Source organism: Eucyclogobius newberryi, unplaced genomic scaffold, assembly GCF_026437365.1.
Source record: "Eucyclogobius newberryi isolate DKJ021-1_F unplaced genomic scaffold, fEucNew1.0.hap1 SCAF_16, whole genome shotgun sequence".
Classification (NCBI taxonomy): Eukaryota; Metazoa; Chordata; class Actinopteri; order Gobiiformes; family Gobiidae; genus Eucyclogobius; species Eucyclogobius newberryi.
The window spans coordinates 26,487,852-26,505,843 of record NW_027315790.1 but is presented as its reverse complement, the minus strand read 5'-3'; the positions used below and the strand labels follow the sequence as shown (position 1 = coordinate 26,505,843).

At 38.3% G+C, this 17,992-nt stretch overlaps 2 protein-coding genes across 2 annotated transcripts in view; one reads left to right on the top strand and one right to left on the bottom strand.

The window, feature by feature from the left end:
* The window catches only part of clic1 (chloride intracellular channel 1), a 12,809-nt gene extending 2,991 nt beyond the window's left edge, over positions 1-9,818 (top strand). The window contains exons 3-7 of the mRNA XM_072448159.1: positions 1,014-1,123; positions 2,631-2,756; positions 3,520-3,626; positions 4,574-4,755; positions 5,540-9,818. Coding sequence (XP_072304260.1) covers positions 1,014-1,123; positions 2,631-2,756; positions 3,520-3,626; positions 4,574-4,755; positions 5,540-5,701 — 687 coding nt within the window. The 3' untranslated portion in view covers positions 5,702-9,818. The remainder of the gene's footprint in view (positions 1-1,013; positions 1,124-2,630; positions 2,757-3,519; positions 3,627-4,573; positions 4,756-5,539) is intronic.
* Positions 9,819-10,502: 684 nt separating this feature from the next.
* LOC140362115 (prostate stem cell antigen-like) lies at positions 10,503-14,280 on the bottom strand. The gene is made up of 3 exons (XM_072448163.1): positions 14,078-14,280; positions 12,328-12,447; positions 10,503-10,707 (listed from the first exon to the last, which is right to left on the bottom strand). The coding sequence occupies exons 1-3, from the start codon at positions 14,127-14,129 to the stop codon at positions 10,508-10,510; spliced, it is 372 nt and encodes a 123-aa protein (XP_072304264.1). The 5' UTR covers positions 14,130-14,280; the 3' UTR covers positions 10,503-10,507.
* Positions 14,281-17,992: the final 3,712 nt, after the last annotated feature.

The window sequence follows — 17,992 nt, the reverse complement described above, 5'->3', positions numbered from 1 at the left end:
CTAATCTCTGCCAGTTCCTTATTCAAAACTAGACTTCCTTTTAGCGTTTCTAAGGCCGGAGTGAGACATTAAAGACGCAGAAATGTCCAAACTTGATGTATAACTTCCCACGCAGACACCCGGTGCGTTTGTGTGGGGTGCGTTCACTTCCTGAGCGGCGACACTTGAGCCACTCGCGACCGGAGTTTGAGTCAGACGACGCGGTCATTTATGGCGTATCGTGTTCTGATAATTACTATTTGAACATGTTCTGTCGGTCTAATGTTTGTGAGAAGCTGCATAGAATTAGAACGCAAATTTAATTAATCTCTGAACCATCGCAGGACAGTAAACGTAAAAGACAAACAAGACCAAAGAAGAAAAAAAGTGTAAAGATGTTGTGAATGTGCAACTGTTTCTTCTGGAACTGTTGAAGCACAAGCAATCATTATGTTTGTGTATCACATATTGACCTCCTTTAGTATTTATTGGTTCATTATTAAACGGTTCATTTACTTTTATATACATTTTACAAGAAGTTTGATTTGTTTTACCAAGTGGCAATATTGACAAAAGGAATAACTCAATATTTTGTTTGTTGTTGTTGATCCAGATGATTATATTCACACACTATTGTTGTATATTGTACTAATCCAATAGAAAAATACTGAAACGTGCTTGGAAAAGTGTCGAACTAATAATAAATTAACCATAAAATGATTAACTGTATTTTTATAACCACTTTATATCCTCAATTTATGTTCAATCTCTCTCTTTTCTCTATTTTCTACCGTTTCAAATGCATATATTTAGTCATGAAATATGTAATAGATATTCAAACGTCTCACAATCTCCAAACTAACAGCTGTGTTATTATTATTTTTTAATTCTCACCTCCAAACCACGTTATTGTTCAGCCGATTAGACCATGGCAGAGAAACGTAGGCTCTGCAGGGTTTCAACTGTGCATTTGATTTTTCTCCGGCTGATTTAAATCTTGACCGCTGTGTGTCTGTTGCGTGTGTTGCGTCCAGGCGGGCAGCGATGGCCAGAGCATCGGGAACTGTCCCTTTTCTCAGAGGCTCTTCATGGTTCTGTGGCTCAAAGGCGTGACTTTCGACGTGACCACGGTCGACATGAGGAGGTGAGAATGACACAACGTAACTGTAGCTCACGCCGAGAGTCAGAGGCGTGGAGAAAAGTGTAATACGACCGAAATATATAACCACTTGCAGCTCCTCTACACACACACACACACACACACACACACACACACACACACACACACTTTTCCAGCAGCAGAGTAAACGTTTTGAGTCAGTCTAAATGTTGTCGATAATACTGATCGGTTTGAACATCTGTGTTTCCTGCGCAGCTTCGTCTTGATTAAGTTTTTCTCATTTTTGTGTCATTATTTACGGTCATTTTTTTTTGTCCTTCGAATTACATTAGTTCATTATCTTCAAATCCGATGTTACGTTCAGACAGTTACTTCTCTGCTTTCCCAAATGTTTTTTTACTCTTACTAGAGTGACCACTATTTAGTACCTGAACAATACTATTTTGAAGTAACGGCACTCGATCTTATATCATTAAAGGTGGTATGGACGATTTTTTTCAGCACATTTTTTATCATATTTCCTCGTGGCGTGGATAAATCATTAGTCCTGCCACGTATCAATCATAAAACGCACCTATCGCTCACCTGCAGCCGCGTCAGGCTCTTCCCCACGTTTCTGCGTGCCTAAGCGCATGGATCTATCATAATATAGTTCCCTCAGTGTACGGGGCAAAATGAAGACGGAGAAAGACAGTTCGAGCTGAGGCAGAAGTGGACAGAAATCTACGGGAGACGAGCGATGCGATGCGCTCCGTTGCGCTAATAAACAAACGCACGTGTGTGTTGTATCAGTCCGCACGGGGGAGTGCACATGCGCACTTCCGCCTGCGTTCTCAAATCGCCGAAAAATCGTCCATAAATCGTCCTTTAAATAATCCACTTGTATTCAAGATTCAGTCTTTTTTAAATGTCTGTGATCGACTCGTGTCTTTTTAATCGAGGGGTTCACACTCCATCCTCCTTACGGGGTTTGGAGCACAATTCAGACTCTGACGGAATAAATTCGATTTTTTTTGTGTGATAAATGGCACTTTATTAAAAAATCTATACATTTTATTTTCCAGACATAAGACAAAAAACGTATTTGTTTTTAATGACACAAAATAGAATAAAATTGAAAGCTGTGACAAGACACTCAATTGGGACCTAGAAAAGTACATCTTATTATTATTGATACTGTTTTTTGTATGTATTTGTACTAGTTGTTTTGGATGCTTTTGATAAACAGCATTTTTTATTCTTGTTTATGTTGTTGAAATCGGCAGAATTATTCATACATTCTTTATACATTTAATAGGCGTGGATTTCTATTTTCTGGTGTTGTTTTGACGCCGTAAAACAACAGAACGTGTCAAAAGTGTGTTATTGAGTGAGATTGAGCTGTGTGTCTGCTTATGGTTCAATCCTGATTAGCTCATTGTTGTCTCATCCTCCTTCCTCTTTTGTCCGCTTTCCTCTGTTGTCCTCTTTCCTCTTTCCTCTTTTGTCATCTGGTCCTCTTTCCTCTCGGCTCACATCCGTCCTGCCGTAGGAAGCCTGAGATCCTCAAAGACCTGGCTCCCGGGGCCCAGCCTCCGTTTCTGCTCTACGGCAACGAGGTCAAAACAGACACCAACAAGATCGAGGAGTTTCTGGAGGACAACCTCTGCCCGCCAAAGTAACTTATCTAATGTAACACGCTGCATGTTTGTTTAGTGTTTAGTCTTATCTTTGTTTACAGGAGGTTCTATTGTGTTTATGTCTCCTTGGATTTATCTCATTGTGGAAGATCTTATCTTTAATCTACACGAAGGCGCGGGCGATCTCGACAAAAATGATTATCTTTATACCTTTCCGGATTCCCTTGACAACAGTTATCAGATGAGTTTCTTGTAATCCATAAAAAAATGTGGTAGAATTTCTCCAAATGTCTTGGTGGAAAGGACAAAACAATCTATATTTTAACTCACCATCAAAACAACATTTCAATAATATCAACTGTCTAGTCTTGCCACGATAATCAATGTATTTATCTCTGGATTTATTTATTGTACGATAAGATTTGAGCTGTAAAAAAGTTGAATAAATAACTTCTATAACTAATTATAGATACTATAAATAAGTGCTTAAATGTTTTATTCTGCAGCTCATGTTTTTTCTAAAGATATTATACATTTAGAAAAGGGTTTACTGGGATTTTTGGCAAGAGTAGTTTCAAAATGATCGTCTAATATTTGTCCATATTTGTCGTCATAATATTTGTCCATAGCATCGTCATATCAAACTGGACTAATTACTAAGTTGTAAACTGACCAAATGCGGACTCATGAATTTGGACTCCTTGAATCTCAGTGGACTTTGTGTTGATACAGCGATAAGAATGAAGTTTCTTTGCTTACGTCTTGTTGCCTGAACTGTTTACGATGTGTCTTGTGTTGTAGATATCCTCGTCTGGCCGCTCGTAACCCGGAGTCAAACACAGCCGGGGTCGACGTCTTCTCCAAGTTTTCTGCTTACGTCAAAAACTCCAACCCTCAAATGAACGACAGTAAGAGACACTTCAAAGCACTTTTTTGTCTTAAGTGGCTTTACGTTAGCTTCACCTGGGTCAAATGTAGTGCAAATCTCATTTTCAGGGGTCTTTTACGCTCTGAGTAACTAATCGATTAACTGAAAGAACTGTTGCTGGTTTGGTCGACCGGAAAAGTCATTTGTTTCGACCCAATCTGTCTTGTGCCTTATCACAAAAACATTGCAAAACTAGTAACAAGGTCAACTCCGTCCCATCAGCCTCAGCGCAGTTTGTCCTCAGAGATAATGGAAAACAGCAGGAAGCATCTGTTAATTACATTACAGTCTAATCCTGCTGTTCTGTGTCTGAGCTAAACCAGAGCGGCAGAAATCCTCGATGACAACTCACCTTTAATGAGAACGCATAAACCAACAGTGTCTAAGTAAAAATGGAGCTCAACTTTTGGTTTTAGATGTGTTTGATTAAAAAAAAAAAAAAGACTAAATACTCAGCGTTGTGTCTCAGCTTTATACAGTAGTCATAATAAAAGTCAAACAAAGCCGGGGCTCTGTTTGACAACAGCTTCCCCTACTGCTATTTCTGTTATCACCTCACACAGATGGCAAAACAAAAGGCCAGTCAGGCGCCCCAATCTGAGAAATTTGATTCATACTCCCTGTGAAAAGATAACGCCCAGGCCCACTGAAACTTGCTGTGCTAAATGTCAGATCCTTATGTAACAAATCACTCTTATTTGATAATTGTGTATCTTCTTATAATCTTGATTTTATGTCTTTAACTGAAACATGGCTTGGGAAATGTGAAATGTAGTTCTAATAGTCTCTGCTCAACACAACATCAATGTTATGGTCTCTGTAGATTCAGTTTATCCCCCATTGTGCATTCAAACCCACTGTATGTACATTTACCACCATAATAGACCCAGGATATACATAAATAGTGCTCTCTGTATCGTGTGTCAGATCTGGAGAAGGGTTTGTTGAAAGCCTTGAAGAAGCTGGACGACTACCTGGGCTGCCCACTTCCTGATGAGATCGACGAGAACAGCTCTGATGACGTCACTTCCTCTTCGCGCAGCTTCCTGGATGGACCGGACCTGACTCTGGCCGACTGTAACCTGCTGCCCAAGCTGCACATCGTCAAGGTGAAACTACGCACGCATTTAAGACGCCGATAATGCAGTGATTCCAAAGTCCTGTTGTTTAGCTGTTTTTCTACTACCGTATTTTCCGCACTATAAGGCACACTGGATTATAAGGCGCACTGACAATGAATGGTCTATTTTCAATTATTTTTTTATATAAAAGGCGCATTAAGCAAAATAAAATGTGTACCACACTAAATCGCTTCGAGGTCAGTAAGCACAACCAGAATGAATCCATATACCGTATTTTCTGGACTATAAGTCGCACCGGAGTATAAGTCGTCCCAGCAAAAAAATGCATAATAGAGAAGAAAAAAATATAAGTTGCACTGGAGTATGAAATGCAGTTGCAAGTGTGAAAATAGCAAATAATATCACATACAAGTCGCTCCGGAGTATAAGTATATAAGTATAAATATATATAAGTATAAGTCTATGAAAACTATGAAAAATTGTGCCACTTATAGTTCAGAAAATACAATATAAGGTGCACTGGATTATAAGGCGCACTGTCGTTAAAGGCTTTTAAGTGCGCCTTATAGTGCGGAAAATACGGTACTTGATTTCATTTCTTAGATACCAGGAAAAAACGATGGAATCAGAATGTTGCAACTCTTTCACATTTTAGTTGTGTTTTTAACTCTTACGGGAGAGAACGTCATTCCTCACCGTTGATGTCATCTGTAAAACTTCCACACCAAATATCTGTCTACGTCTCTCTGTCTTTTGCTGCACTGAACAAAATGGCGTCTCCCTGACCGTCTCGTCCTCGTCCCTCCCTCAGGTGGTGTGTCTGAAGTACCGTAAGTTCAGCATCCCGGAGTCCCTGACAAACCTGTGGCGGTACCTGAACGCAGCGTACGCCCGGGAGGAGTTCGCCTCCACGTGCCCCGTCGACGACGAGATCCACATCGCCTACGCCTCCGTGGCCAAAGTGCTCAAGTAGAACACGAGGCACGACACCTGGGACAAAAGCACCAGCTCAGCACGATCAAACAAACGCCGCGTTAGAAGGTGCTAAAGGTACTCGTTGGAACATTTTACCTTTAAATGCTGTTTCGTCTGCACATTTGAGACGAGAGAACGTTGATTTGTCCCACAGTGGAGAGATAAGTAGAGCTGCGATGGTTAAACGTGACTAGTCGACTATAAATTGTATTCTGATAATTGTAATCTACACAATACAGACTCTAAAACACATGCTAAAAGAGCTTTAATGAAATCACAAAATCAATCTGCTTTTCATACATAATATACTTTCGTATTCGTAAAAGTTCACTATCTATAAGCCTCAAGTCATCATATTTAAAACTTATATTTATTTGAAAATATATGTAAAATGTTCAAATAATCGTTTGACTTCTAAATGAATCATTATTTGCAGCTCTAGAGTTTACAGTCTGTTAACTGATCTTAGTCCAATACTTCCAAACATTTCCTTAACCAAACAAAAGAACATAAAAAAACACTTAAGTTTTTCAGTCATTCATTAACTTGGCTAAATATTTGATCTTTGCCGATGAACTTCACACACATTTCTTAATCCGGCTTCTAAACGGCTGTAACGATCCAAAGTCATTATCCATCATTCTCTTGTTGGTCTTTTTATTTTATTTCACCAAGTATAAGTCAAAAAATCGTCTTCAAACTTGCAGATAACACATATGTAACAGCTTAATTTAGTTGTTTTTACACATTTAACAACAACAGTATTCAAGTCTAATGCATCTTATCTCTAAACGAGCTTTTGCCAATTTAGATGAAGCTAATTCCAGCTGCAACTTTGCCACAAAAAACACACCTCAGCTTTGTTTTTATGCGTTATAATAGATGCCTGACGCAAGCTTCTCAATCTATCCTGTCTTGGGACTTATAATGTACATTTTATATGACTTAATGTTCATATTTCTTCCAGTAAAGTAGGAGGAATTGCATATATAAACGTGTATTATTGTGTCTTGGCGTTGTGTCAGCTCCACATCGTTCCACTAAGTACCTTCATCTTGTTTTGTTACAGATGTCATTGTGTTATTATCCACCACTTAAGTTAATCTGATGTCATTCATGTTTCATATAAAGAGGGAGAGATTGTACCCGGGAGCATGAAAGTCGAAAAGGGAAAAGATGAGTGTTTTGCAGATCACATTTCAGATCACGTTTGTGTCTCTGGGCTGAACTCGTCCGACGGGTTTTAGACAAGCGTAGATGTGTTTGGCGCAGAGACAGTGACCGGGCACGCAGCCTGCTGGGAGTTGTGTCATTATTGTGGGAAAACTAGAAGAAATAGAAAGCAAAACACGCACTATCGAGGGATGTCGCGGTATCGGCCGTCAGCGTTTCGATTATTGTGAGAAGGAACATCGCGATATGACGATTGTTGACGCGGAACAAACAGTGAAATCCTTCATTTTCCAATAGTTCGCAACTTGTGTTAAGAAATCAAACGTTCTGAATGCAATACATTTACTGTTTTGGAGCTTCTAAAATAGTCATGACTATTATTATTTCTTAGTTCTTACGATTATATTGTGACCTGATAAATCACGATGATTGATCAACCGATACAATCAATAGTGTATTAGCTAAATCATTATAACTTCCCAAGTTTAACAACAACATTGACGTCTTAAATTCAACTGTTACAACAATAAAAGCAAGCTATTATTGTTGTATTTGATGTTGAAGGTATCCTCTGATTTAGAGCAGTAAATGTTTGTCGTTCTGAGTTCCACCAGATCTAAACCCGGTCTGTAGCAGGACTGTACGAGGTTTAAACCAGGGCCAAACCAGATCTCAGAAAGAACACAACGTCTACACTAGTTTTAACAAAGGACAATCACAAAGAAAGACAAAAGTGGCTCTTAAATTAAGTAAATCCAGCTGCTCCTTTTGGATTTGGATTAAATTGACTTGAGCATTTCATGTACTACAGGTTGAGAAACACGGATTTAGAGCAAAAATGACATGGTAAATTTGCATAATGAGTTGATAATTGTAAAGATAGAGAAGAAACAACCCAAACAATGCTTGCACTTAAATAAATAATAAAAATGCTATTGTCTTACAACTAAAACCAATAATTTAAGATATTTAGGGAAAGTGCAAACTCTTATTTAATCTGGTGTTTGCAGAATTAAGCCAAATGACAATCAAACTCATATTTAATCTGTTTTTACTTTTGTCCCGCTTTTTAAAACTAGCATGATGAGTTTGTTAATCAAAGCTATTAACATCATGCAGTTTTTGTGCATTCATTTGATTCATTTGTGTCTAAAAACACAAAGTAAAGCTAAAAACTGCCCTGGGTCATTCTCGGTTTTATCTTGCGCTGTTCGACACTGAGAGTCTGACGTCGTGAAACTTTGACAAATTCTGCACATATTTCTCAGGTTAGATCGACCGGCTCGATTGTCAAAAGTGTCAAACGAAACAGTTTCGCGGTCAGAGTTTTTTACTGGAGAACAAAGGTGTTACTTTGAACAAACTGCCAGACTTTCGGAGAGGTTCACAGAGACAGGAAGCCGTTTCAATGGACTCTGCTTCCCCTTTAAAAGCCACAGGAAGGATCGTTTTAAACTGTGTCGAGCCGCATTGTTTCTACGTCACCAAATATTCAGATTAGTTTGTTGCGATGCGTCGATAATATGTGACTTTTATTGTGAAGGAGACTCATTTTTAGACCCCGTTTGGCTCCAGATTTAGTCCCATTTTTTATATTATAGTTTTGCAGTTGTGACAAAAGCCTAAATTACAAATTGAAAGAGATTATTCTGGTTAAATGTCTGCTTTTGACTGTCAGCAGAAAGCAGAAAGTTGGAAAGGCAAAATCACTTCATTCAACAAAATAATTGGGTGATTTTCATGTATATCAGTGGAATAACGCAATAAAAGTGATAGATCTATATTTAAAATGTGTCAGTATTGTGGAGATTATCACGATGAAAGTTGTATCCAATGAAGGGAAACTACAGAATCTGTTAAACGCGGCATGTTTAGTTGTTTTATGTTGAAAATGGGCTTTTATTGAAGGAGCTGAAGTTGCAAGTTTGGTTAAAAAAATTGAGAAACAAACGCGTCCGTTTGCCACAAAAAGCAGGAAGTTAAATGTGCCAATCATCTAATTACACAAAGACGAAGGGAATATATTTATTGGGGGAATAACTGAGCAATGACAAGCTATTTTGGAGATTTAATGCGATATACTGTAACGCTCCGATGAAAGGTTATAGGTTTGAAGCAGCAAGTAAAAACAGGTTTAAAATGAAATGAATCTGCTGTAAAGACGGTTTGTTCACTGTGTTGTATCCAAAGTATCAGGTCAGTCCTTTTCCTAAGTGCAATTATCCCATAAAGAGGAATAACTTTGACGTTTGAGGCTAATTCCATGTTTTATCCTGAGCTGCGGTCAAATATATTGTTGCTGTTTGTACATGCATGAAATATGATTTCATGCATGTTAAAGAGCTCGACAGTGGATCAACTCTGGATCCAGAAGTAAAACTATAAATGTTCTTGTTGTTTGTCATTTTAAGTTAGAAAAAGAAGCTTGATAATAAAGGATAAAAAGTATTGAAACATCATAAAAGTGTAAGTTATAAGTATTTTTGTCGTATATTTCTCCGTTTTATACGTATATATAGATGTATTTTGTGGGTGGGTAATAGCATCCGTCCTGTGTATTATCTCAATTCTCTTCAAAATGATGACAGCGTGTTGGAAAGGGAATTATATTTACTGTCTAAAACCAGAGGTGGCGCTGTTGAGCTCAGTTGGGATTTCTCTGTTACATTAGATGCTGTAGAAGAAGACTAACTGTTTTGTGTAATCAAATCTATGCTTTTTATTTGTTTTAACTCTTGTCAGATGCTTTTTCTTGTATTTTCTTTCAAATGCTTTTCACGCAGATCTTTGCTGAATGATATTATCGCTTTTTCATGTGATTGTACAAAGTAGCTCCACCATCACGCATCAAAATGAAGGCAAACTAAAGACATTTTCTATTTTGTACTAAAAGCTTTACAAATATTCTTTTATTAAAATCTCAATAAAGTTATAAACAAACACGTCTGCTTCATCATTGTCTGAAACGGTAAAACGATTTCAAACATTCTCGATTTATTTCATTCAAGTAAAACCAGGTTTCATCATTTCAAACCATCATAACCAGATAAATGTGTTTTGTTAAAAAGGTAAATGTGTAAAATACAATACAAATAGAGCGATGTGTTATATCTCTTATAACGTCACCGTCGTTGCACTAATTAATTAAGGTGAAATGATTTGGTGATATTACACAAAGCTGGAACAAGTTAATCAATGACAAATGAAGTGATTTCGGAGATAATTGTTAACTAATTTAGTAATCAAATGATCGTTATCTAGAGAAGTGGTTTAGACAACACAGTAATTACATACAAATGACACAGGACACATGCACATTCAGTATTTCTGCTGTTTTGTCTCACATCAGGATCCTCAAGATGTTTCATTTATGTCAAATTTACAACAAAAAAATACTTACAGGTCTTTAATAATCCAAACAACTAATTGATTTGTGAAAATAACACTTTCTTGACTAAATGAAGAGCAGAATCGTTGTTGCAGCCCAGGAATAGAACAATAAGCCACAAGATTTTTAAAAAAGTGATTACGTGGCTATTATCACCAATACAGATAATCAGGTTAACGCCTTTACTTTTTATAGATTATATTATGTCTATATATTTGTATATTTGGTGTCCTGCAGCTGTGGTCAGTCGAGCAGGAGCCCCAGCACAGGCAGCAGGGCCAGCACCGTGGCGCTCTGCACACAGGGGGCGCTGTTGCACAGGTCGGTGTCGCAGCACACGTTGGTATAGTTGAAGTACAGGCCGGCCGAGTATTTCTGTCCGCTCAGTCCACACTGTGAGGGCACTGCACAGCTCTTCTCGTACATGGTCACGGTCAGCGCTCCTGAGGGGAAAACAGGTCACACTGGATTAATATTATTATTATTGTGGTTTTACAAACGCTTAATCTTTTAGCTCTGGCATCCCTGGTAATCAGAGCGAATATAAAAAATGTTTTGGTTTACGTTAAAAAGGGGGTAATAAAGTGATGCCAAAAGTATAGCTCAAGGTTTTATTGTTTAAGTCATTTAAATAATTTCTTTTTGAGTAAGTGAGGCCCTGTTATGGACTGTTTTACTGCTTTAGGCGATGTAAATAAAACAGTTATTGTATTTATTATATTCTCCAAAAGTTAAAATGTTCCTTAATTGGAATTTGTAGCTTAATTTCATCATAGTTTAAATGAAAATGTTTTATTTGTAATTGTAATTTTTATTGTTAATTGGAGCATATTTTATTCAGATGAAAAACCAAAAGTGGCACAATTAACTATTAAACCTCAAACCGTTAGTGGTGAACATTTGTCAGATCCAGTCACAACATTTTCAAGCACGGTACTATTTTTTCATACAATTTGCTTTTTTATACTTTTTCAATGGTCCAAAAGCACATTCTGAGATGAAACTGTGCAAAATGACAGTTCAATATGACGTTCAATACTCATTCGGACTTGTGATGAATAAGTAATTTACAAATTTCAGCTTGATTTTATTTTGTTGAATTAAAAAACAATAAACTTTAAACTTTGCCATTTAACATTAAAAAAGGCACATTTCTTCTTTACAGCAGGGGCGGGCGATTATTTTTTGTCCCAGAGGAGCATTATTGAATCCAGGTAAGAGCCTGATGGTGGGTGTAACACAGCATTATCGATGTCTCCGGTCATATGTCACTTCCTGTGCCACCAGAATGTCCCCGCCCCTTTTTGGCTGAATACAAACAGTGTTGGCAGATGGGCGGGACATACAAAGTGTTAAAAATTATTTATTTTGCTCCAAAATACAACAAAATATTGGTACTGGCGACACAGTGGCCTTGGACGGAGAAGTTGGTGAACATTTTAATTCAATCCCGATATCCGATCGGGATTGTTATAAGAAAAAACTGTGAGAAAATTTTAATTCAGTCTGGGCATTAGAACAGCCCCATATCTTATAGCTGTATTTATCTCGTACCTTATCATACATGTTTTTTATAGCAAAGGTTTTCAGGCCAGTCTGTGCTCTGCTTTTCTTAACAACAAAGGTGTTTTAGAAATCTTTGTAAATGTATAAAATGAATTACAGACAGGTTTGTTCCAGCTGAACACAATGAGGCTTTATCTGATAAAACAGTAGCGTCACGTCCCAGATCGACCGTAATCGCATTAACCTGAAATAACCACATCAATGTCTGGATGTGCAGTCACAACTTATCTCTGTTTAGTTTTAAATGAACTGTGTGGAACTGTTCCATGAAACTCTTGAAAAAATACATATTACGTTCAGTTTTCTTTCCTTCTATTTGCTTTTTGATTTGTTTTAGCTCTTTCATATCCACAGAGACGTTCCACCGCTCTTTCAAACAGAGCGTAAAATGACGACAAACTAACTCCTTTACAAAGATTGAATTATTATCATTATTATTATGATTATTACATTTTCTCAGATGCTTCTTTTAGCCTTGTGTTTGTCTGTGTTCGTACCTCGTCGTCCCGAGGCTTCGCTGAACAGGCAGCGCTGACCGGCCGGACACTCCTGCGCGAACTTGAAACAGTCCAGAGGAGAGATGGCCGGGAACAGGCAGGTGTAACAGTGCAGGCCGGCTACAGTCGAGAGAGACACGAGAGGGACGAGACATGAGGCGCTGTGAGCTTGGGACGTGGACTCGTTTACGCCAGAGGGAAACATGCAAAATCCACTTTCATGAGCGTCTTATCTTGTTACAACGGCGTTTTAGCAGGGTTTGTTTACTCAAAGTTGTATTTTGATTGATTCCTGCATGTTTGAGGGAATCATAATATTGTCCTGCAACTGTGGCTCAAGTGCTCAGAGAATCCCTGTTGTCACCTGCCCCCTATCCCCGCCCACATCCTTGTACTTAGTGTGATTATTTGACACATTAAGAGTGATACAGGTAGAGTTCTAAAATGTCACAATAAAAACCTTGTCAAGCACAATCAAAAGAGGCGTGGCTTATCACTATGAAGAGGCGGAGTTATCAGTTGTGCAGCTTTGAACAGGAAGTTAATAAACCTGTTTCTATGATTAAGCTGTTTTAGATCAATATTCCTGTTTACACCGAACAAAATGTAAAATTATCTACTTATGTTACAGTTCAATACAAAGTGTGACAAAAAACATAATGTGTCTCCTTTAAAGTAAAGATCTGAATTGATTTATTTGAACAGGGACAATGCACAAAAACAATAAACTTATTAAAAAGAAACTATGTCATGTGTGTTTTGATCAAAAATGTGTCTCTGGACAGCTGGATGTTAAATTACAGTGAAATACAAATACTGCACTGATTGAGTAGTAGTGATGGGCGGATCCACACCAAATACTCATACTGATACTGACTGAGGTATCAAAAAATATTGAAACTTGTTTGAAAATATTGATACTTTTACAATGCATTGAAAGAAAGTAATGATGACCAATGTTTCAATGTATTTTAGTACCAAACTTAATGATGTTGGTATTGGTATTGGATCGATAACGCAATATTTTCCATAGTATTACTCAATTAAAAAGGTCTGTGGTATCGCCCATCACACTGTCAAACTGTTCAATGCTAAGATTCTAAAACTGTTCAGTAAAGATACTGTTTTGTTCTCTTTGTATGTTTTTTGTATCAATACTTACTTACTTATTATATCTACATTTTGTTTGTTGTCATACTTGCACTAGCTACGCCCGTGCGAGATATGACAACAACAACAACCACTGGGCTGAAGAAATACAATTAGATGGTTTTCGTATTGATTAGTATCTGCTTTTTAACACTTGTCCCTGTGCATTTGACCCAGATTCATGACACGTCGTCAAAACCCGGCCAATAAAATCTGAACTGAGAATATTTTCGTATGTTCCTATGACATTCCTAAGTTTCAACATGAATAAAGTCTGTCACGTTTAAAAAACAAGATTATTGATTGATTTATGATAGTAAATAAAATAAATGTAATAGATGTCATGACCAAATTTGTCCATATCCTCCCAAAAAAGCACTTTAATGAAGAGGTTTTAAATGACATTGCTGCACACTTAAGAAAACATTAAGCAACTATACAAGAACTTACAATTCTATAAATAAAATTGTGCCATAAACTCTAAGGTATAAATGAAATGTACATTATCTATAACAACAAAGAGAGGACGACGGAAACACTTAAAATTACTTTTTCACCATTATGTTTCCTAAATTTAGTGTGAGATTGGAATAATAAATACCTGTTAAAGAAACACAGCTGAACAGCAGCACCAGAATGTGAGACCGCAACATGTTTAGATCAATCCAAACTAAATCAACTCGCTGTCCTCCCTCTGAATCGCCCCGTGAACTGTGCAGCCCACGGTTGATCCAGAACGTCCCTCAACTCATTTCTCAAATCAAATTATGGCGTTTCCTTAAAGTTCAGGTCCCCGCGCTGAAAAGATCTGAAGCTGTAAATAGTTTTTCTTTTTCGTTTCTTGTCAAATCTGACTCTGACTGTACGTTCTGTCCACGATTAATAAATTCATTCAACAATAAAGAAGTCGATTGTTCTCCGTAGACAGTGGCATCCTACACCGTCCATCGTCAGCTGTTTCTCTGACAGTGCAGATTCTGTTCTTGTTGTTTGTGACAAGTTGGCCCACGGTTCTGTTTTAAGACTTAAATTGATTATACGGTAATTGTTATTATTCTGATTACCACGTCACCATCTGCTTCTTTGAGTATTGATTTGCCCTTTTTTGACTCAACATTATCCTTTTATTAGGGATTGGGACTGGCACAAGCCGAATGCACTGATTCATGGGCCTCTGTGTTTGGAAGTTTGAGAAATAATTCTACAATATCACATTTTAATGATAATAATGATGCAATAATGATAATGCATTACACTTATTGTGCTTTTTACACACTTTTACCTTTGGTTTGAAAAAAAAAAAATCTCAGCTGTTTCCCATGGGACTAAGTGAGTTTTGATGTCATCTACTGGCTGCAGAGGGAATTACACAGGTTAATAATAAACCACTGTAAACACATGCACACACCACTTCCATACTAGGACATGTGGGTGAAGTGTCTTGCCTAAGGACACAATGACACAACTGGGAATCAGACTCGCCACCGCTGGGTTGATGGACGAGCGCTCTGACACTGTCGTTGCCTCTTATTGACTTTATTTATCTTAAACAAAGTATTACACACAGTAGACTCCAGTCCAGGTCCGTTTTCTTTCGCTTCATCCATCCTTTCACCGTGAGAGACAGACTAAAGATTAGATTTTAAGTGAATTAGGGTCTGAGTAATGTGGGACGTGAGGGAGGCATGTGGTGCTCTGCTGACCCAGTCTTGTGACCAGTGAGATCTCTGCATCAACTCCTTTTATTCATCATAAAAACAACACAAATCTGTAAATCAGTCTTACTGCATAAACACTGAATGATCCTGAGTCCAGGCTGTAGATGCTGTTTTAGAGATTTTAAAATAACAGAATCATCTAGAAGTAATGCTGTTTTCCGGCTGGTGCATGCTGGGTGTCGGCTCAAAGTATCGATATCGGTATCAGACAGTGCAGCTCTAATATGCCGTACATACTCATTTGTTGTTTTACGAGTGGACAATATCCAGGTTTGACAAATTCGACAAACTCTGGACGTTTGTTTTGGACTTTGTGCTCCTTCATTAGGCCCGAGCGCCACAAGCTGGCGAGAGGCCTATTAATCTCGTAAGGCCGTGCGAAGCACGGCTGCGAAAGTGCGCACGTAGTGCGCACAAAATCGAGCGCGAAGCGCTCGCCCACTTCCAAACACTCACTAACGCACTCCTCCACTCATGCACGCCCCGTGCATACTAATTAGTTGTAGGAAAATGGAACATTACCGTTGTAAACGGGCGAAGCCCGTGCAAAAGTTCGCACTAAACGAGCACTTTACATTGGGATGACGACCGCTTCGCGGTCGTCATCCCCATATAAAGCACTCATTTGCGCTAAGTAGCTCACGAATACGTTCCCCATCTCTTGCATGTTCCGTGCATATAAGCATGTAAGGCAAAAATTGAACATTATTACTGTATAGAGGGCCAAAAACACAAAGTGGGCGGAGCCCACTCAAAATTATCGAAAGTACTCGTCAGTGACCAGGGACCCACACCATGAGGTAGGAAAGCGCGAGCGCTTTCCGAAAATGTATAGTTTATGATATTTGAAAAATGGGAAACATTGTTTTCGCATCGGAATATTATTCTTTCTTTCTTTCTTTCTTCTTCTTCTCGGGACCAACCCCCCTATTTTTCACCCAGTGAACATTGACGAAAAGTCACAAAAATTTGCACGCCTCTAAAAATCGTGCCTCTCTACATTCTGGCTATTTCCCTTTTCTAAAATTAAAAAAATTGGCGCGTCAGCGCCCCCAAATGTACCAAAAATGCATTGAGAGATGGGAAATGACCCAAAAAAAATCTGATCGTAGAATCATGAAATTTGGCGCAGAGGTAGATGGTGACAAGAGAAGTAAAAAATATTATTACGGCAACGCCGTCCGCCCAACCAAATGTCGGCCATATTGCTTCAAAAATGGCTAAACATGACTTCGGAGTTTTTCCAAACGTCGTACTTTTACGAACTCCTCCCAGGGCGTTGGCCCTAAAAAGCTGAAATTTGGTGAAAATGCTACTGAGGAGTGGGACATCAAAAGTTATCCAAATTACATTGATACCTCTCACGGTCTCTGTGCGGCGAAGCCGCAAACTGTAGCTAGAATTTCAGAAATCTCCCATATTTAAAATTTCTGCCGTTTGCGCAGATAAAGTCCGAATTGCGTCAAATTAGAATCAGTTGTTAAACTCTTTGCCCTAAACCTACTTGAAGTGAAATAAATTCATTTGGCGCCACAGCGCCCCCTACAGATTTTATATGGAGGTTAAATGTTTAGTTTTGCGAAATTATATGAAATTTGACACACAACTCAATTTTAGCATCCCCATCAAAAAAGTCAATGACTCATGTCATAATTGTTATGGCGTTGCCGTAACGATGACCGAAACCTTTCATGTTATTCCAATGGGGAAATCGCCAGAACATGTTTACACTTTAGACTTTCACAAACTCCTCCCAGGGCGTCAGCCCTATTAACCTGAAATTTGGTGAGACTCATCTTCAAGACCATCAAAAGTTATCCACATTTTCATTCAAAGAGTCACGGTGTCTGTGCGGCAAAGCCGCACATTTTGCCAAGAATTTAAAATAAAATTGCTTTTTGATGGTAAAACAAAGGGGAGAAGATGTGACAGCGTCACAGATTCAGCAGTAGGCGTAATAAAAGGACAATTGGGGCGCGTTAGCGCCCCCTCCTCTTGCGGCGTGGTGGCGGCGGCGTGGCGGCGGCGTGGCGAGGGCCGATCATTGCCGCTTGCGGCTATATTTTTCTTTATTTTTCATTTGATTTGTTGTCATCACCTGTGTTTTCTCTGGTTTTGTTCCTTTTTTGTGTTTTTGTTTCATGTTTTTGATTAAAAATAAATAAAAAATACTTCACAAGTAAAAGTAACTGTGAGAGTAACATCTGATTTATTATATAAAGTAAATGGGGACAAATCCTTAGAGATCAAACACAAACATTAGAGAAACTAAATCTTATCTGAAGAAGGAAAGAAAGACAAATGTTCAAATCATTTGATATATTGTTACTAAGACTCACAGTGTGAAGACGAATCTGTTACTGTTACGCCAATACAAAATATTACTGTGTTCTGTCCCTAGAAAAGCACTCGGAAAATTACTTTTGAATCAAAACATTATGTTAATGTGACTGAGTAACTGGAAATTCCCCTTGTATTGGTGGGACAATCTTATCCAGTGTGTGTGATCAAACCCACTGGTATCTGGCCCAATCCACAAAAAGTGTCTTTCTTTTTGCATTTCCCCCCTAAATGAACCAATAAATAATACATTTATTTGCAGCCATAAATTTGAATAGTAATCCAGAATATATTGTACCAGTTGAAATATATATATATATATATGTATTTTCAGCATCTACATTGATTTTGGCTGGTATCCCTGGTTGGTATTGGCAGTATCAGTTGGTATTGGCTGATATTGTGCAGTATCGGTTGGTATCGCCTGGTATTGTGCAGTATCGGTTGGTATCGCCTGG

Coding starts and splice junctions, on each gene's coding strand:
- LOC140362115 (XM_072448163.1), bottom strand. CDS start 14,129: ATGTTGCGGTCTCACATTCTGGTGCTGCTGTTCAGCTGTGTTTCTTTA. Junction 12,448..14,077: donor CAGCTGTGTTTCTTTAACAG/GTATTTATTATT, acceptor TCTCGACTGTAG/CCGGCCTGCACTGTTACACC. Junction 10,708..12,327: donor CGAAGCCTCGGGACGACGAG/GTACGAACACAG, acceptor TTTTCCCCTCAG/GAGCGCTGACCGTGACCATG.